The sequence below is a fragment of the Procambarus clarkii genome, chromosome 67, assembly GCF_040958095.1.
Source record: "Procambarus clarkii isolate CNS0578487 chromosome 67, FALCON_Pclarkii_2.0, whole genome shotgun sequence".
Lineage (NCBI taxonomy): Eukaryota > Metazoa > Arthropoda > Malacostraca > Decapoda > Cambaridae > Procambarus > Procambarus clarkii.
This window is the reverse complement of record NC_091216.1, coordinates 21,990,315-22,005,998: the sequence shown is the minus strand read 5'-3', so window position 1 is coordinate 22,005,998 and position 15,684 is coordinate 21,990,315. Positions and strand designations below refer to the sequence as shown.

The 15,684-nt window shown below is 41.4% G+C and overlaps 1 protein-coding gene across 2 annotated transcripts in view; it reads left to right on the top strand.

Annotated features, from left to right (window-relative positions):
- Pdp (pyruvate dehydrogenase [acetyl-transferring]-phosphatase 1-like protein, mitochondrial) overlaps positions 1 to 11,051 on the top strand; it is a 51,660-nt gene extending 40,609 nt beyond the window's left edge. The window contains exons 1-3 of one of the 2 annotated variants that reach the window (XM_045757632.2): positions 99 to 460; positions 2,594 to 2,780; positions 8,898 to 11,051. In XM_045757632.2, coding sequence (XP_045613588.1) covers positions 257 to 460; positions 2,594 to 2,780; positions 8,898 to 10,066 — 1,560 coding nt within the window. In that variant the 5' untranslated portion in view covers positions 99 to 256 and the 3' untranslated portion in view covers positions 10,067 to 11,051. Of the gene's footprint in view, positions 1 to 98; positions 461 to 2,593; positions 2,781 to 8,897 lie in introns of those variants that run through there. The other variant, XM_069310425.1, reaches the window with a different exon arrangement.
- Positions 11,052 to 15,684: the final 4,633 nt, after the last annotated feature.

Below are 15,684 nucleotides of genomic sequence, written 5' to 3'. Positions count from 1 at the left end.
TTAAAACATTATGCGTTGTTACATTGCAAATAATTTAGCATAATATGAACATAATATACTTATTATAGTGAGTTACATAATCACAAAATAATCATATATGAGGTGTGTAATAAGGAGGTGGTGTCGGGAATGTGGTTGGCAAGCCTGCGGGAACACTTTCGTCTGCTGCACCGTGTAAACAACTCTACAACAATAACAACAACATCCCTTTTCGCTCCACACCACACTGATCCTAAATCTTATTTGTAGCTACGTTATGGCCAAGGTGTTCTCCTGCTTGTATCAGAATGTGAGGCCTCTTTCTCGCTGTTTAGAAAGTAAAATCTTGTGTGGTGAGGGCGTTGGTGCTAGGCCTATAGGGTCGGGGTTATCCTGCAGTAGTTCAGGTCAAGTGTGTTGGCTCTCTCTCACATGTGGACGATTCAACGCCTTTCCTCGTCCTAAACTCTCCCCACAAGAGGTAAGTCAGTTATGGGTGTGGCTGTATTAATTATCCGTACTTTATAGATAACCCAATGCTTTTTTTTCCCCTAAACTGTTCTCCCTAGAGATAAGCCAGTTGTGTCATATATGCTCGCCATCATTCAGTGATGGCGAGGAGGAGGATTTCTTTCCCAAAATCCTCCTCCAAGAGGTAAGTCGGCTGTGTGTGCTGGTGTATTAGCCGTCACGTGTGGAGAACCCAGCAACTTGATGGAGAACCCAGCAACACAAATTGAGCCTGGCCTCAGGCTGGGCTTGGGGAATAGAACTCCCAGAATCCTCTCCAGGTATGTTCAGGTAACTTAGGTGATTCAGAATATCAGTCACCACCATCGCTCTTGTGCTTTTCAGTGCAGGAATTGGCTAGAAATGTAGCTATGGTAGTAACTCTAAATATGCATTATTTATTTATTTATTTATTTACAAGAAGGTACATTGTGTTGTAAGAGTACATAATATTGGTGTACTTACATTCTTGCAAAGGTAAGTACACCAATAGTACTGGTAAGTACACCAATTCTTGCACCGGTGATGTTCATTGTCTACATAAATGATCTACCAGATGGAATACAGAATTATATGAACATGTTTGCTGATGATGCTAAGATAATAGGAAGGATAAGAAATTTAGATAATTGTCATGCCCTTCAAGAAGACCTGGACAAAATAAGTATATGGAGCACCACTTGGCAAATGGAATTTAATGTAAATAAATGTCATGTTATGGAATGTGGAATAGGTGAACATAGACCCCATACAACCTATATATTATGTGAGAAATCCTTAAAGAATTCTGATAAAGAACGAGATCTAGGGGTGGTTCTAAATAGAAAACTATCTCCTGAGGACCACATAAAGAACGTTGTGTGAGGAGCCTATGCCACACTTTCTAACTTCAGAATTGCTTTTAAATACATGGATGGCAAAATACTAAAGAAATTGTTCATGACTTTTGTTAGGCCAAAGCTAGAATATGCAGCGGTTGTGTGGTGCCCATATCTTAAGAAGCTCATCAGCAAACTGGAAAAAGTGCAAAGACATGCTACTAAGTGGCTCCCAGAACTGAAGGGCAAGATCTATGAGGAGAGGTTAGAGGCATTAAATATGCCAAAACTAGAAGATAGAAGAAAATGAGGTGATATGATCACTACATACAAAATAGTAACAGGAATTGATAAAATCGACAGGGAAGATTTCCTGAGACCTGTAACTTCAAGCACAAGAGGTCATAGATTTAAACTAATTAAACAAAGATGCCAAAGAAATATAAGAAAATTCACTTTTGCAAACAGAGTGGTAGACGGTTGGAACAAGTTAAGTGAGAAAGTGGTGGAGGCCAAAACCGTCAGTAGTTTCAAAGCGTTATATGACAAAGAGTGCTGGGTAGACGGGACACCACGAGCGTAGCTCTCATCCTGTAACTACACTTAGGTAATTACACTTAGGTAATTACACATACACCTCAGGTTTGTATCGAGGCCCCCTAGGTTGAATTTACTGACCTTCTCTAGAATGCAATTATGCAACAATTGCCTAACTCCCAGGTACCTATTCACTGCTTGATGAACAGAGGCAATAGGTGAAAGGAAATGTGCCCAATCATTTCTGCTGTGCCTGGAAATTGAATCTGGGGTCACTAATTGTGAGTGAGTTGAGAATCACATCAATAAAAGTTTTACCCTTCTCACCATGTACAGTAACAATTTTATATTAAATATTTTAATTTTATTAATAACTGTACACTATTAAAATTTTCTGTATCAAATCTGCCTGGCTTTCATTCTACCCAGTCGCCGGGTAGGGAGCCGGTTGGCCAAGTGGACAGCACACTGGACTTGTGATCCTGTGGTCCCGGGTTCGATCCCGGGCACTGGCGAGAAACAATGGGCAGAGTTTCTTTCACCCTATGCACCTGTTACCTAGCAGTAAAATAGGTACCTGGGTGTTAGTCAGCTGTCACGGGCTTCTTCCTGGGGGTGGAGGCCTGGTCGAGGACCAGGCCGCGGGAATACTCAAAAGCCCCGAAATCATCTCAAGATACCCCAGAAAGTATTTCTCTCAAATTCAGTAAGAAATTTCACTTGACAGCACCTTTTCCTTTGATCACCAGGTGACCCAGATTCTTCGTCAAAATGAAGGAGTAGTGCAAGTGAGCGGTGGTGGAGATCAAGAATGGACATCACAAGTTATCATGCCCGCAGCAACATATTCAATAGATTCTGTAGATTCTAATCAGCTGGAATCTAATTCTCCAATAGAAGACAAGCTGGCTGTTGCTCGATGTCTTCACACTACTGGTCAGTTGGCAGGTGTAACATTGTTGTTTTCAGCCTAAACTGTCTTCCCGGTAACCTAAGTGTTATTAATATTATGGGTGATCAGGTCATTAACATTTGACCCCAAAATGGTTCATCATGTCTAGGAAAGAAGGGATTTTACAGTAGTCTGGGCTGAACTTGGCAGCCGTAAGGCTGTCTCCCACCAAGTCACCTGACACTAGTCTCGACTAGACCTAGTAGCTGTCAGACTTGCCTGAATTTACCTGAAGGTCCACTATCACTTTAGTGGCCTTGATGAGGATAGAAAACTGGCAGCTTGTTTAATGATCCCCAATTTGTTCAGATGTATTTATCAAGCTGTTTTTTTAAAATTCAGTACAGTTCTGTTTTGCAGGCGATAAGTCACAATAACGTGGCTAAAGTATGTTGACCAGACCATACACTAGAAGGTGAAGGGACGACGACGTTTTGGTCCGTCCTAGACCATTCTCAATCCATCACAATCATCAATCATCCATCTGGACCATCACAATTGACTTGAGAATGGTCTAGGACAGACTGAAACATCGTCGTCCCTTCACCTTCTAGTGTGTGGTCTGGTCAACAGTTCTATTTTGCCATTTACGGCTTCGGCGGGTAGGTAGTTCCATGGGTTTATTACCCTATTGGTGAAATAGCATCTGTTTTCTTTTCTACATTGTGATCTGTTGAGCTTGAAACTATTTTTCTTTGTTCTTGTTACATCTGACCTTTTAAAGAAGTGGTTTGGATCAGTATCCCCCAAATTGTTCAGTACAGAGTATTTTAAAATTTTGGATGAGTCAGCCCTGTTATGTCTGGTTTGCAGTCTTGTTAGCCTAGTGGCCCTCAACCTTTCCTGGTATTGAGTTGACTTACGTCTGGAATGATTTTTTTTGCCCAGTGTTCAAATTTATCCAAAGCAGATGTGTCTTTCAGAAGATGAGGCTCCATGCTTGGATACAATAATCCAAGTAAGTAAGCAATTATCAAATGAAGGCACCAAACCGGGAAGGCAATGTAGCACCATCGAATGTGCGGAATAATCAGATGCCGCTAAATATCACTAAGGATGCCAATATGAGAACTGAAACGCATAAGGCGAATGATATCAAAAGTATCTGATTCACCAAGAATTCTATCGAGGGACAAGCGACAGCGAGGAATGGTAGGAAAGCAAGACACACGCTCGTCCTGGAAGTCAGGACATTCAACAAGGATATGCACAACTGTAAGATGGATAATACAATTTGGACAATAAGGAGCAGGGCGGCACTCCATTAAGTGACCGTGAGTTAAGCGTGTATGGCCAATATGCAACCTCACCAGAGCCGGTTTCCCATCGTTGGTTACGGTGGTAGGAAGAAGGCCATGAGGACACACTACCCTTAAGAGTACGCAATTTGTTACCAGAAACAGAAGACCAACAATCCTGCCAACAGGTAAGTATGGAGGAATGAATAACTGGGTAAAAGTCGGAATAAAGAATACCTTTACGAAAGATGGGACAAGAGTGGACAGCTTCCCTAGTGGCAGCGTCCGCACGCTCATTTAAAGAAACACCAGTATGGCTGAGAACCCAGCAAAACTCAACTGACTTGAACTTACTGGAAATAAGAAACAGCCAATGTTGAATCTCGACGACCACTGGATGGACCAGATTGAAAGACCCGAGAGCCATGAAGGTACTACGAGAGTCAACGACAATCACAAAGGAAGATTGACAACGAGAAAACAGGAGACGAAGAGAATAGCATGAAGTTCTGCTGTGAAGATGCTAGTCTCCGGAAGTAGGCGACACATATAAGTGCGGTCATGAAAACCAGCAGAGTAGCCTACATCGTCCGCAGACTTAGACCCATCGGTGAAGATGGAAACGGAGCGGGAGTGTGAGGAAAAGGCGTTTCAGAACTGTAGGAGGGGTAAAAGCTTTAGTGATGCGGGTCAAGGATGAACAAAATTTTGGAAGGGGGACTCGCCACGGTGGCAATAAAGGAACAATACGAGGAGAAATATTAGAAATATGAACCAAAAGAGAATCCTTTAGGCGAGATAACCGGACAAAAAGAGGGAGGTGGTGAAGAGGAACAGGAACTACAGGAGGGGTAAAAGTCAAAGCACGACAGAGGCGAGAGGAAGGATGTTGCAAGGGCCGCACAAGATAGCGAAGACAGTAGCGATCACGGCAATAATCCAAGTGGGAGTGCACCAGAGATTTATTCAGTTGAAAAACTACCTTCTTTTCCTTGAAGTCAAAGGTTTGTTTGATTATTCCTATGGTTTGGTTGTCTTCTTTTACTGCACCTCACACTTGTTGGGTAATCTTCAATGATTGGTATTTTCTGACTAAAGTCCTTTTCTTTATCAATCTGCTGCAAGGTAATTTGTTGATTTGGTAGTTGTAAAGTACAATGTTATGCCCCTCATGCAAGGTCTTGCATTTTTCCACTTGTGGAGTTCATGTAGTAAAGTGGAGTTCATAAAGCCTCAATATAATTTTCACTTCCAACTTTACCATAAATCTTAATATCATCTGCAAATTTGATGATGAGGTTTGTGATATTCTCATCTATGTCATTGATGTACTCACCTAGTTGTGTTTGCGGGGGTTGAGCTCTGGCTCTTTGGTCCCGCCTCTCAACCGTCAGGTTGTATATGACGGAAAGGGTTGGCCCCAAAATGGATCCTATTCACCACATTTCTCCAGTCAGAATCATTTCCATTTAGGACAACCCTTTGCTTTCTTTGTTTTCACCATTGTTTTATCCAACCCTTCCAGTATTCTATCATTTATTTCATGTGTTAGTCCAACCCTTCCAGAACTTTCCTTCCTTTGGGTTAGGTCCTTCCGGAACCTTCCTTCCTTTGGGTTAGGTCCTTCCGGAACCTTCCTTCCTTTGGGTTAGGTCCTTCCAGAACCTTCCTTCCTTTGGGTTAGGTCCTTCCGGAACCTTCCTTCCTTTGGGTTAGGTCCTTCCAGAACCTAACCCAATAATAATCTGGGTTGGACCTAGCAGGTATCAGACGTCCCTGTTTGGGGAGGTATTGTAGCAATTTTTTAGAATTTTGTTTGGTAGGTACCTAATAACTAAACATTGTTGAAGTTTTGAGTGTTTTGTGACTTTCACTTAAGGATAGTTTAGTTAGGTAGTGGTGGGTCAATCTCTGATCCCCATGTGCTCTCTACCCCTTTGAGGGGGGGGGGGTATATTGGTGGGAAATGTTACCTGCTCTGGTGGGGAAAGACAGTCACCTGTCAAATCAGGTGACCAGCCTGGCATATCAGATATGTCCCTTAGGTGCCAGTGTCATAATATTGGGGAACTACTGTAGTTCTATCCCAAAAAGGCATTTCATTATACTCAATGGTTTATTTATGAACTTGTTGAGAGAATCAGAAAAAGTGAATTGAGAGAGGTCCTGTGAAGAGTATTGAGCATTTAAAGAGTTATTGGAATGTTATTCAATGATGTAAAGAGATTTTATGCAGAAAATAGTATTTGATTGCAAGTTGATTGTGTTGTGCAACTAATTTTATGTTCTTATAAGAGTATGCCAGAGTTGTGTTGTGTGTGTCTGTGGTGGTTTAGAAGGGGTCATGATGGAGGTCTAGAAAACGGCGTGAAATTATTGTATAATACGAAAAAATGAATTGCATGAAAAGTTGATGTATGCAGATGCAACTGTTCTGGCAGATAATGTTAAAAGATGTGTGTAGATAAGTTGAAGTTTAATTGACATCAATTATATGATAGAAGATTGATAAAAGTGCCTGTTATTTTGCAGGCATATACTTTGTTGAATGTGTTTGTAGTTGTAATATTTTGTTAATATTGCAGCTGATGTTTCCTTTCATCATTACTGATGAGAAGAAATACCAGTGCTTGATAGCAAACACTAATCCAGGACTATCTAAGTAACCACTGAGCCACCATGCAAATGTTGTGGCTCACTTGCCATGTAGGTACAGAACTGGATGGCCAGTGTTTCTTTACATTGCTTTTGAGGAAGTCACTGATCCTGATGAAATGTTGAGCAAAAGTGTTATCAACTACAGTCTTTTTCTATATTGTTCTCAGTCATCTCTGCCATATCAACATTAAACATATACTTAATGATTATACAACATTGTTTACTCTCATCAGTAACACCACCACCACCTCTCAAAACACCACTTTTCTGGGGCAAGCCCCATCAGCTCCCCAGAGCTATCCAGGCTGAATGGATATGTATAACTTTCTGGCATCAGTCAATGTGCATGGAGTTCTTGCCTACTGGAGACCACAAGCCAGAACCTGGCCCTCGCAGAGAGGCATGAGGAGCAATGGCCTATAGAAACCCCATGTGGTTGGGAGCATTCTGTCTGCCATCAACTGGGTCTGGCACCCAGAAAGGTAGGCACCCCAAAATAAACCCCTATTCGGGTGAAACTGTTGCTACCGAAAGTCAAACAAGTGGACAGAACTCCCCAAATGAAAATTAGCAAACGAGCATGACGTCATCATATTGCTGCGCCACTCTGCGAACCCCCCTCCCCAGGAGGGGGAAGGGGAGCCCCAGACCATCACGCTGGCAATCCAAGCACCAGTTCTTGGCTGATGCGATACTGGAGTAGTCTTGTGCCTCTGGCTCCTGCTTTTGTCTCCGTTCTGTGTCTTGTGATGTGGGCTGTCTCCACAGGTGGTGTGTGAGCCAGGAGTAATATTCCAAGGTACTCGGGCTGCATGCGCCTAGGGTTCCCTTCCCTAGGTGCCCAGTAAGTACTGCCCCCAGGCCCCGTTGGACCCTGCCTGAGTTTTTCAACCATCAGAGCAGAGCTTAGTGTTACAAGGAGAGGGGGTTCTCTTTCGCTCCCTCCTCGTACGACTTGAATGTGGCATCTACCCCTCCCTGGGTTTGGTTCCGGGATCCTGTGGAAACCTCCTTCCGGAAGTTTTCAGCTTCCCGCGTCTTGTTTCATGAGGTGCGGGAAGCCCTTGCGGCTTACCTCCTGCATGACCCGGATTATGCTTTCGTGATGGATCCGCATTCCTTTATGTGTGGATCTTCGTGTCCGTACTGGGTTCGTTATGAAGTTCCAGAGTCGTCCTGGTTGGCAGATTGCCTGCTCTTTTTATTGGAGGCTTGGCACATTCTGTCGGTCCCGCGCGCTTGAGTGGAGTGAAGCTCAGACTGCTTTTGCTTTGTTTTCCTGGGGGGTGACTTAGAGCATCTTAATGCTTGCTTGTTCGCCTTTGTCCTTCTGCGGGATGTTGGTGTGATGCAGCCTCATGTGCAGGTGCCTTCCCTTTCGGCTGCCTTGGTTGCGGAGGATTTTAGTACACGTTGCCTGCTGGCTTCAGCCCTGTGTTTCTTCTCCCTCCTCGAGCTGTCCTCGGATTGACTTGAGTTGGATGTGGACGGGCTTAGGGCCGCCTCATGGTCTGGTGCCCTGCCCTCTGTGGTGCAGGCATTGTCTGCATTGTTGAAGCTGTTCACGCCGCTCCTGCGGGATGCGGTTTTGCTGTTTTTTGCTTCTCGACTCGTGTGTCGGCAGGCGGTGGTTGCCTCTTCTTTAGAATCCGCTTGGACCCTGGCTCTTCGGTTGTCTTCGCTGTTTTGTCCATTGCTGTTTGCAGAGTCTGTGGTGGTGCAGTATCTGTAGGTGACTTCAGTTAGTTGCCGTCCTATGTCCAACTTGTTGGTCAGATCTATGTCATTTGGCACTTTTAAATTACTGATGGTGTAGGCATCCACTGCCTTCTCACTTAGCTTGTTCCAACTGTCTACCACTCTTGAGTCTTGGGCTAGATGCTGCTCACACACCCTGAGTCTAGGGCTGGATGCTTCTTCCCCATCCTCCTATTGGACGGAAGTAAGGTTTGGAAAGCCAAAAAATATAATCAGCATATTTTATCATGAGGAAAACCCATGTTATGTCGAAGTCACTGAAGCAATATTTCACACTTATGTAAATGATATATGTTCAACATATATATGGTACCTGTACCTAAGTACTGGAAGGTTGGGTTCCAATATTTTTATTTTAATAATGTACTTTTTTTTAGGCTGCTTTAAGGCAGCATTTATGTACATGCTTCTTTATTTAATATTTTTCTTTTTTACTTACTTTTACAGGTTATCTGTTTGGTGTTTTTGATGGTCATGGAGGTCCAGAGTGTAGCCAGGTGGTTGCCAAGCGGCTCTTTGACTATGTGGCTGCTTCACTGCTGCCCCGCGCAGAGCTGCGTAGACTTGTGTCTGAGTGGAAGGCTGGGTGTCGTGTTCCACTCACCATGGTGTATAACGATTCATCGCATTTTGTCTCAGAACTTCAAGAAATTTATGAAGCTTCTCTTTTGAGCTACTGTGACACTCTGCTGACCTCTGTTACTCAGGACTTCAGTATGGAAGATGCACTCATTGGTTCATTTATTCAACTGGACAATGACTTGGGTCATGAGGTAGTGAAGAATCAAAATTCACCCGTGCTGGAACCACTTCTCCGAGTAGCACTGTCAGGGTCTGTAGCATGCGTAGCTCATGTGGATGGTCCTCATCTCCATGTAGCTAATACAGGGGATTGTGGAGCTGTGCTAGGAATGCAAAGGCAAGACACAGGAGGTGGCTGGCTTGCACATCGTCTCACAAATGATCACTCGTGGGAAAATCAATCAGAAATAGATCGGGTATTGTCAGAGCATCCACCAATAGAAGCAGAGTATGTGGTAAGAAATCAGAGATTATTAGGGATGCTCATGCCATTCAGGGCCTTTGGAGATTTTCGTTTCAAATGGGACAGGGACACACAAATCAAAATAATTCAACGTTATGCAGGTCGCGATAATATTATTCCTCATTGTCTGACACCACCATACCTCACTGCTATGCCAGAAGTCTCTTATCATCGCTTGCGACCACATGATAGATTTTTACTTATGGCTTCAGATGGTCTATGGGAATGTATGAGTGCATTAAATTCTGTAACTTTGGTTGGAGAGTACATGAGTGGCCGTCAGACCCTCCAGCCAGTGCGATTCCCAAGACAAGCTATCACATTGAGGGAGATTGCTCAGTTGTTAGAGCAACGACAGAAAGGTTTGTGCCTGAAGCCAGTTGACACAAATGCATCTACACATTTGATACGTCATGCTCTAGGGGGATCAGATGCAGGTTTAGACCATGCACGTCTCTCACATTCACTGACGCTTCCACCGGAGGTGAGACGTTACTTCAGGGATGATATATCCATTCATGTAATATTCTTCGATTCTAATTTCTTAAGAGTATGCCCTGTGGAGATTTAAGTTGTACATATGTATCTTTTATTTTAATTTTGTAGTTATAAAAGATTTTCTCTATAGAAATAGATGCAGGAGTCTCAATGACTGCTGAAGTATCCTGTACTGTATACTGTACAATAATTTAGAATTTTATGATAGTTAAGAAGTTTGGACACTATGCCACACAACCCATAATATGGGTGACTCTGGTGCTATTTGTTAATACTGTCTTGTATTCTTAAGTTTCTGTCAGGGTGGCACTTTACCATACATGTGTACAGTATCAACAATAAATAGAATATAATAAAATTATGAGCTTAAGATTAAATAAGATGTATGGTGTATTTTGTGTAATCATCACAAGTTATACAGGGTAGCCACAAATTATTCACCTCATTATAAGTTAATAAATTTGCTGTTATAGGGGCTAATTTAAATTGGTTTGCTGTAACTAATAATACAACTTGAAATTTTTTTCCGTTGTTTCATAGAACTTCCACTATGGGCACAATGATAGTAGTGAAGGAGAAAGTAATATAAAGTGGCTGTGGGAAAACATATCTCCAATTACTATACAAAGATGTTTATGTTCGAAAACAAAAGAAAACTCCACTAATAAAGCAGTCATTCAGGAGATGGCTGAAACGATTTCAAGAAACTGGCAATGTGATACAGTACATCAGAAAGGAACTGGTAGACCTAGTGTATCTAACAATAGGATAACAGAATTTCAGGATTCATTTATCTAAAGTCTTAAACACTTTTATTTGCCGAGCAAATTGACAATTGTAAATACTGTACTGCAGTCAGTAGAACATAAAATTATTAATAAACAAACGGTTGAAACTTCTTGCAAGACATGCTTCTTAATATCTGGAACTAAATCATGTATCACCTTGATGTTGTGCGTGGTACTAATGGGTCTCGTGTGGTAGTTAACTAAATTCTGTTTAACTAATGTATGAACTGAACTGTGGTAGTCTTCTTAATTAAAACAACTATGTCTGGAGTTATGTTATTAATTACTGCAATCCTATTTTAAGATAGCTCCTATAATAATGAATTTATTAAAATATTGTAACGGGTCGAATAATTTATGGGCACTCTGTATATCATGTGCATTTCCTGGGTTTGTCATGAAAAAAATAGAGGATTTACTATCATTATAAATAATAAACTATATCGGTAAACTTTAGGTCTGGAAGAATAAATTATCTGGGTGTAGGTATAAGGTTTTGCAATTTAAAGAACATGTTTCATAATTTTTCATTAAGGTTCATAATTTCTTTGATAATACTGCAGTGTGCATGTTATCTCAATATTGCTATTGATTAAGTAAATGAAGTATTGAAAAGCTATAGCTGCCACTTGCCTTTTAAGATATGGTACTCTATACTGTTGTACAGTAGCTTGAAATACAGTACTCTATACTGTTGTACAGTAGCTTGAGATACAGTACTCTACACTGTTGTACAGTAGCTTGAGATACAGTACTCTACACTGTTGTACAGTAGCTTGAGATACAGTACTCTACACTGTTGTACAGTAGCTTGAGATACAGTACTCTACACTGTTGTACAGTAGCTTGAGATACAGTACTCTACACTGTTGTACAGTAGCTTGAGATACAGTACTCTACACTGTTGTACAGTAGCTTGAGATACAGTACTCTACACTGTTGTACAGTAGCTTGAGATACAGTACTCTACACTGTTGTACAGTAGCTTAAGATACAGTACTCTACACTGTTGTACAGTAGCTTGAGATACGGTACTTTACACTGTTGTACAGTTGCTTAAGATACAGTACTCTACACTTATCATACAGTAGCTTGAGATACAGTACTCTACACTGTTGTACAGTAGCTTAAGATACAGTACTCTACACTTATCATACAGTAGCTTAAGATACAGTACTCTACACTGTTGTACAGTAGCTTGAGATACAGTACTCTACACTGTTGTACAGTAGCTTAAGATACAGTACTCTACACTTATCATACAGTAGCTTAAGATACAGTACTCTACACTTATCATACAGTAACATGAGACACAGTACTCTACACTTATCATACAGTAACTTGAGATACAATACTCTACACTATTGTACAGTAGCTTGAGATACAGTACTCTACACTATGATACAGTAGCCTGAGATGCAGTACTTTACACTTATCATACAGTAACTTGAGATACAGTACTCTACGCTATTGTACAGTAGCTTGAGGTGCAGTACTCTACACTATGATACAATAGCCTGAGTTGCAGTACTTTACATTTATCATACAGCAACTTTATATCAGGTATTCAGATAAATCCAAGTGTCATGGGTGACACTCAAGATGTAATCTTGTATAGTTTTAGTTGCCTTACACACAGCTCATGTTGCCATCTGTGTACTCCGTGGGGTACAGCATTCCACTATAAGATAGTTATAATTCTTACACTATTTCTTACATGAGTGTGCTGTCGAATCATATTTTGATTATGAGCAATTGTACTTTCACTAAATATTTGTTAAGAACAAATGAAATTATGCAGGTGTGGTGAAGAGAGAATTTTGAGAAAGAGATCTAGAGCACCCCAGGAATGAATTTGATTATTAGTTACATTTATATTATTTATCATGGATTTTGTGTCAATTTTGGTTTGTACGTTAAATAGGTACACTATTGCAATGGTCACTTGCAGAGTCGGAAGTTCCTCGTGTGGGATGATACAAATTCTGTGAGTGAGGATACATTTTTTTTGTACTCTTACAAAGTTACACAAGTTATGCAAAAATAAATATTTAGTAGGTAACTTGTAATGTAATACAGGACTGGTATCATTGCTCAGTTATAATTCATATTAAAATATTCTCTCAAGATCTTTCATAACTTTTTTTTTACGTTTAGTGCATCATAGCACTTTTGCAACATCACAAAATAACCACAGTTACCAAATGAAAGTTGAAAATTTCTGTCAATATTGAGAGGTTTCCTTGGTTCATCCAGTAGGCAGTTGGTCACCAGGCTGATGTCGTATGTTCCCTGGGAGCTTCATTACCCGTGCAGCGCCTCCTGTGTTATGCTGAGTTATTACAGCAGCTGTTGTGTTATGCTGAGTTGTTACAGCAGTTCCTGTGTTATGCTGAGTTATTACAGCAGCTGTTGTGTTATGCTGAGTTGTCACAGCAGTTCCTGTGTTATGCTGAGTTATTACAGCAGCTGTTGTGTTATGCTGAGTTATTACAGCAGCTGTTGTGTTATGCTGAGTTGTTACAGCAGCTCCTGTGTTATGCTGAGTTATTACAGCAGCTCCTGTGTTGTGCTGAGTTGTCACAGCATCTGCTGTGTTGTGCTGAGTTGTCACAGCATCTGCTGTGTTGTGCTGAGTTGTCACAGCATCTGCTGTGTTGTACTGAGTTGTCACAGCATCTGCTGTTTTGTGCTGAGTTGTCACAGCATCTGCTGTGTTGTGCTGAGTTGTCACAGCATCTGCTGTGTTGTGCTGAGTTGTCACAGCATCTGCTGTGTTGTGCTGAGTTGTCACAGCATCTGCTGTGTTGTGCTGAGTTGTCACAGCATCTGCTGTGTTGTGCTGAGTTGTCACAGAAGCTCCTGTGTTGTGCCTAGTTGTCACAGCAGCTCCTGTGTTGTGCCTAGTTGTCACAGCAGCTCCTGTGTTGTGCCTAGTTGTCACAGCAGCTCCTGTGTTGTGCCTAGTTGTCACAGCAGCTCCTGTGTTGTGTTAGGTTCTGTCACAGCAGATCCTGTCTTGTGCTGAGTTGTCACAGCAGCTCCTGTGTTGTGCCTAGTTGTCACAGCAGCTCCTGTGTTGTGCCTAGTTGTCACAGCAGCTCCTGTGTTGTGTTAGGTTCTGTCACAGCAGATCCTGTCTTGTGCTGAGTTGTCACAGCAGCTCTTGTTATGCTAAATTGTCACAGCAGCTCTTGTTATGCTAGGTTGTCACAGCAGCTCTTGTTATGCTAAATTGTCACAGCAGCTCTTGTTATGCTAAATTGTCACAGCAGCTCTTGTTATGCTAGGTTGTCACAGCAGCTCTTGTTATGCTAGGTTGTCACAGCAGCTCTTGTTATGCTGGGTTTTGTCACAGCAGCTCCTATGTTGTGCCGAGTTGTCACAGCAGCTTCTGTGTTATGCCGAGTTCTGTCGCAGCAGCAGCATTAAGCAATTTTGAATATTTCCTAAAAATGGTGTGCACTTTATGGTATGTATGTAACAAAGTGTGTGTACTGAGGCGAAACATTAACATGATTTAATGAATACTTTTAGTAATCAGTCATTATTTTTATAACCAAAATTATTAGCAGGATAGTGGTTAAAATTAATATGACAACATTAACCAGGGGTTGATCCACAAAGTATAGTGTGCAATTCCTCAGGATGTTTATAACTTAAGGTTGCTGCAACTGGCAACATAGATGTGCTCGAGAAAGATGACATTCTTTCTAAGTTATGGCAAGATAATCTCATATTCAGTTTATAAGTTCAAATTACTTGAAGTAACAATTTAAGAGTTTTAGTACATGTACACAAATGTGTTTCAGTTTGAGGGTGAAGATCCCATGATGATGCACCAACACCATACTAAGATGCACCAACCATACTAAGGTTGGTGCATCTGTGTGGAAACTGGTCGTATTGATCATTCATTTACATCTCGACACCCTCATTAAGTGAATGGACAGCAAATATATAACATATTTTATGCTTCCTTTGGGGATATGACCATAGATATAAATTCTCCATATTGTATACTGTATTGTTATTTTTTTGGAAGATGTGATAAGTGTTATACAGTACAGTAGTATTTTCTGAGCAAGGCCCGCCTCAGTATCTTCTCTGATCCATATTATTAGGTTCAACCAGATCACTGCAAGCATGATATGCCCTGAGTGACTTTAAGCCCCACCATGATGAGTGTCCTTGCAGATAGTTATGTGCCATAGTGTAGGGGTGAGGAGTTTAGTCATGGTGCTTTGGTGTGTTGGAGTCAGGATGTGTTTTCTTCCATCTATGGCCTGTCTGGACAGTCTAAATCATCATGTACTGTACACTTTTTTCACTGTATTAATTGTAATGGTAAACACCCTGCTTATTCTCAGTCTTGTGCCCATTATCATCTTGAACAATCCCCCCTTACACTAAACCTTAAAAGACTAATATCTCATTTCCCAAAACAAAAACATAAATTATAACAATTCAGCCTCTTCCTGTTCCTAACTTAAATGCATACAACTTATACAGTTGCCTATACAATCTTCACTTCAGCTTCTTATCCATCTATCACTGTGCCCTTTACAAATAGTGTTGTGGTCCTTCTGCCTCAGCCCTCTTCAACTTGTCAACATTCATAGCCCTTCTGCCTTCAGGTACTGGGACATGTCCCCAGGACTTTCATGCTCCAACCCTGGTGTGTGTCTAGCGTTGTTACCCATTTATTACATGTGAAGTGACAGGAGATTTTCTACCCCCTCCTCCCCCACCCCACCCCATCCAAGTCATTCCTAGCATCCCTCTTGGTCTGAAACTATTTATACAATAGTTTGTTATAGTCATGAAACATGCCATTCCTAACCTTACAGCTACAATAGAAGAGAAAAACTGATAGCACTTCTTACCCTCTGAAAAGTAAGAA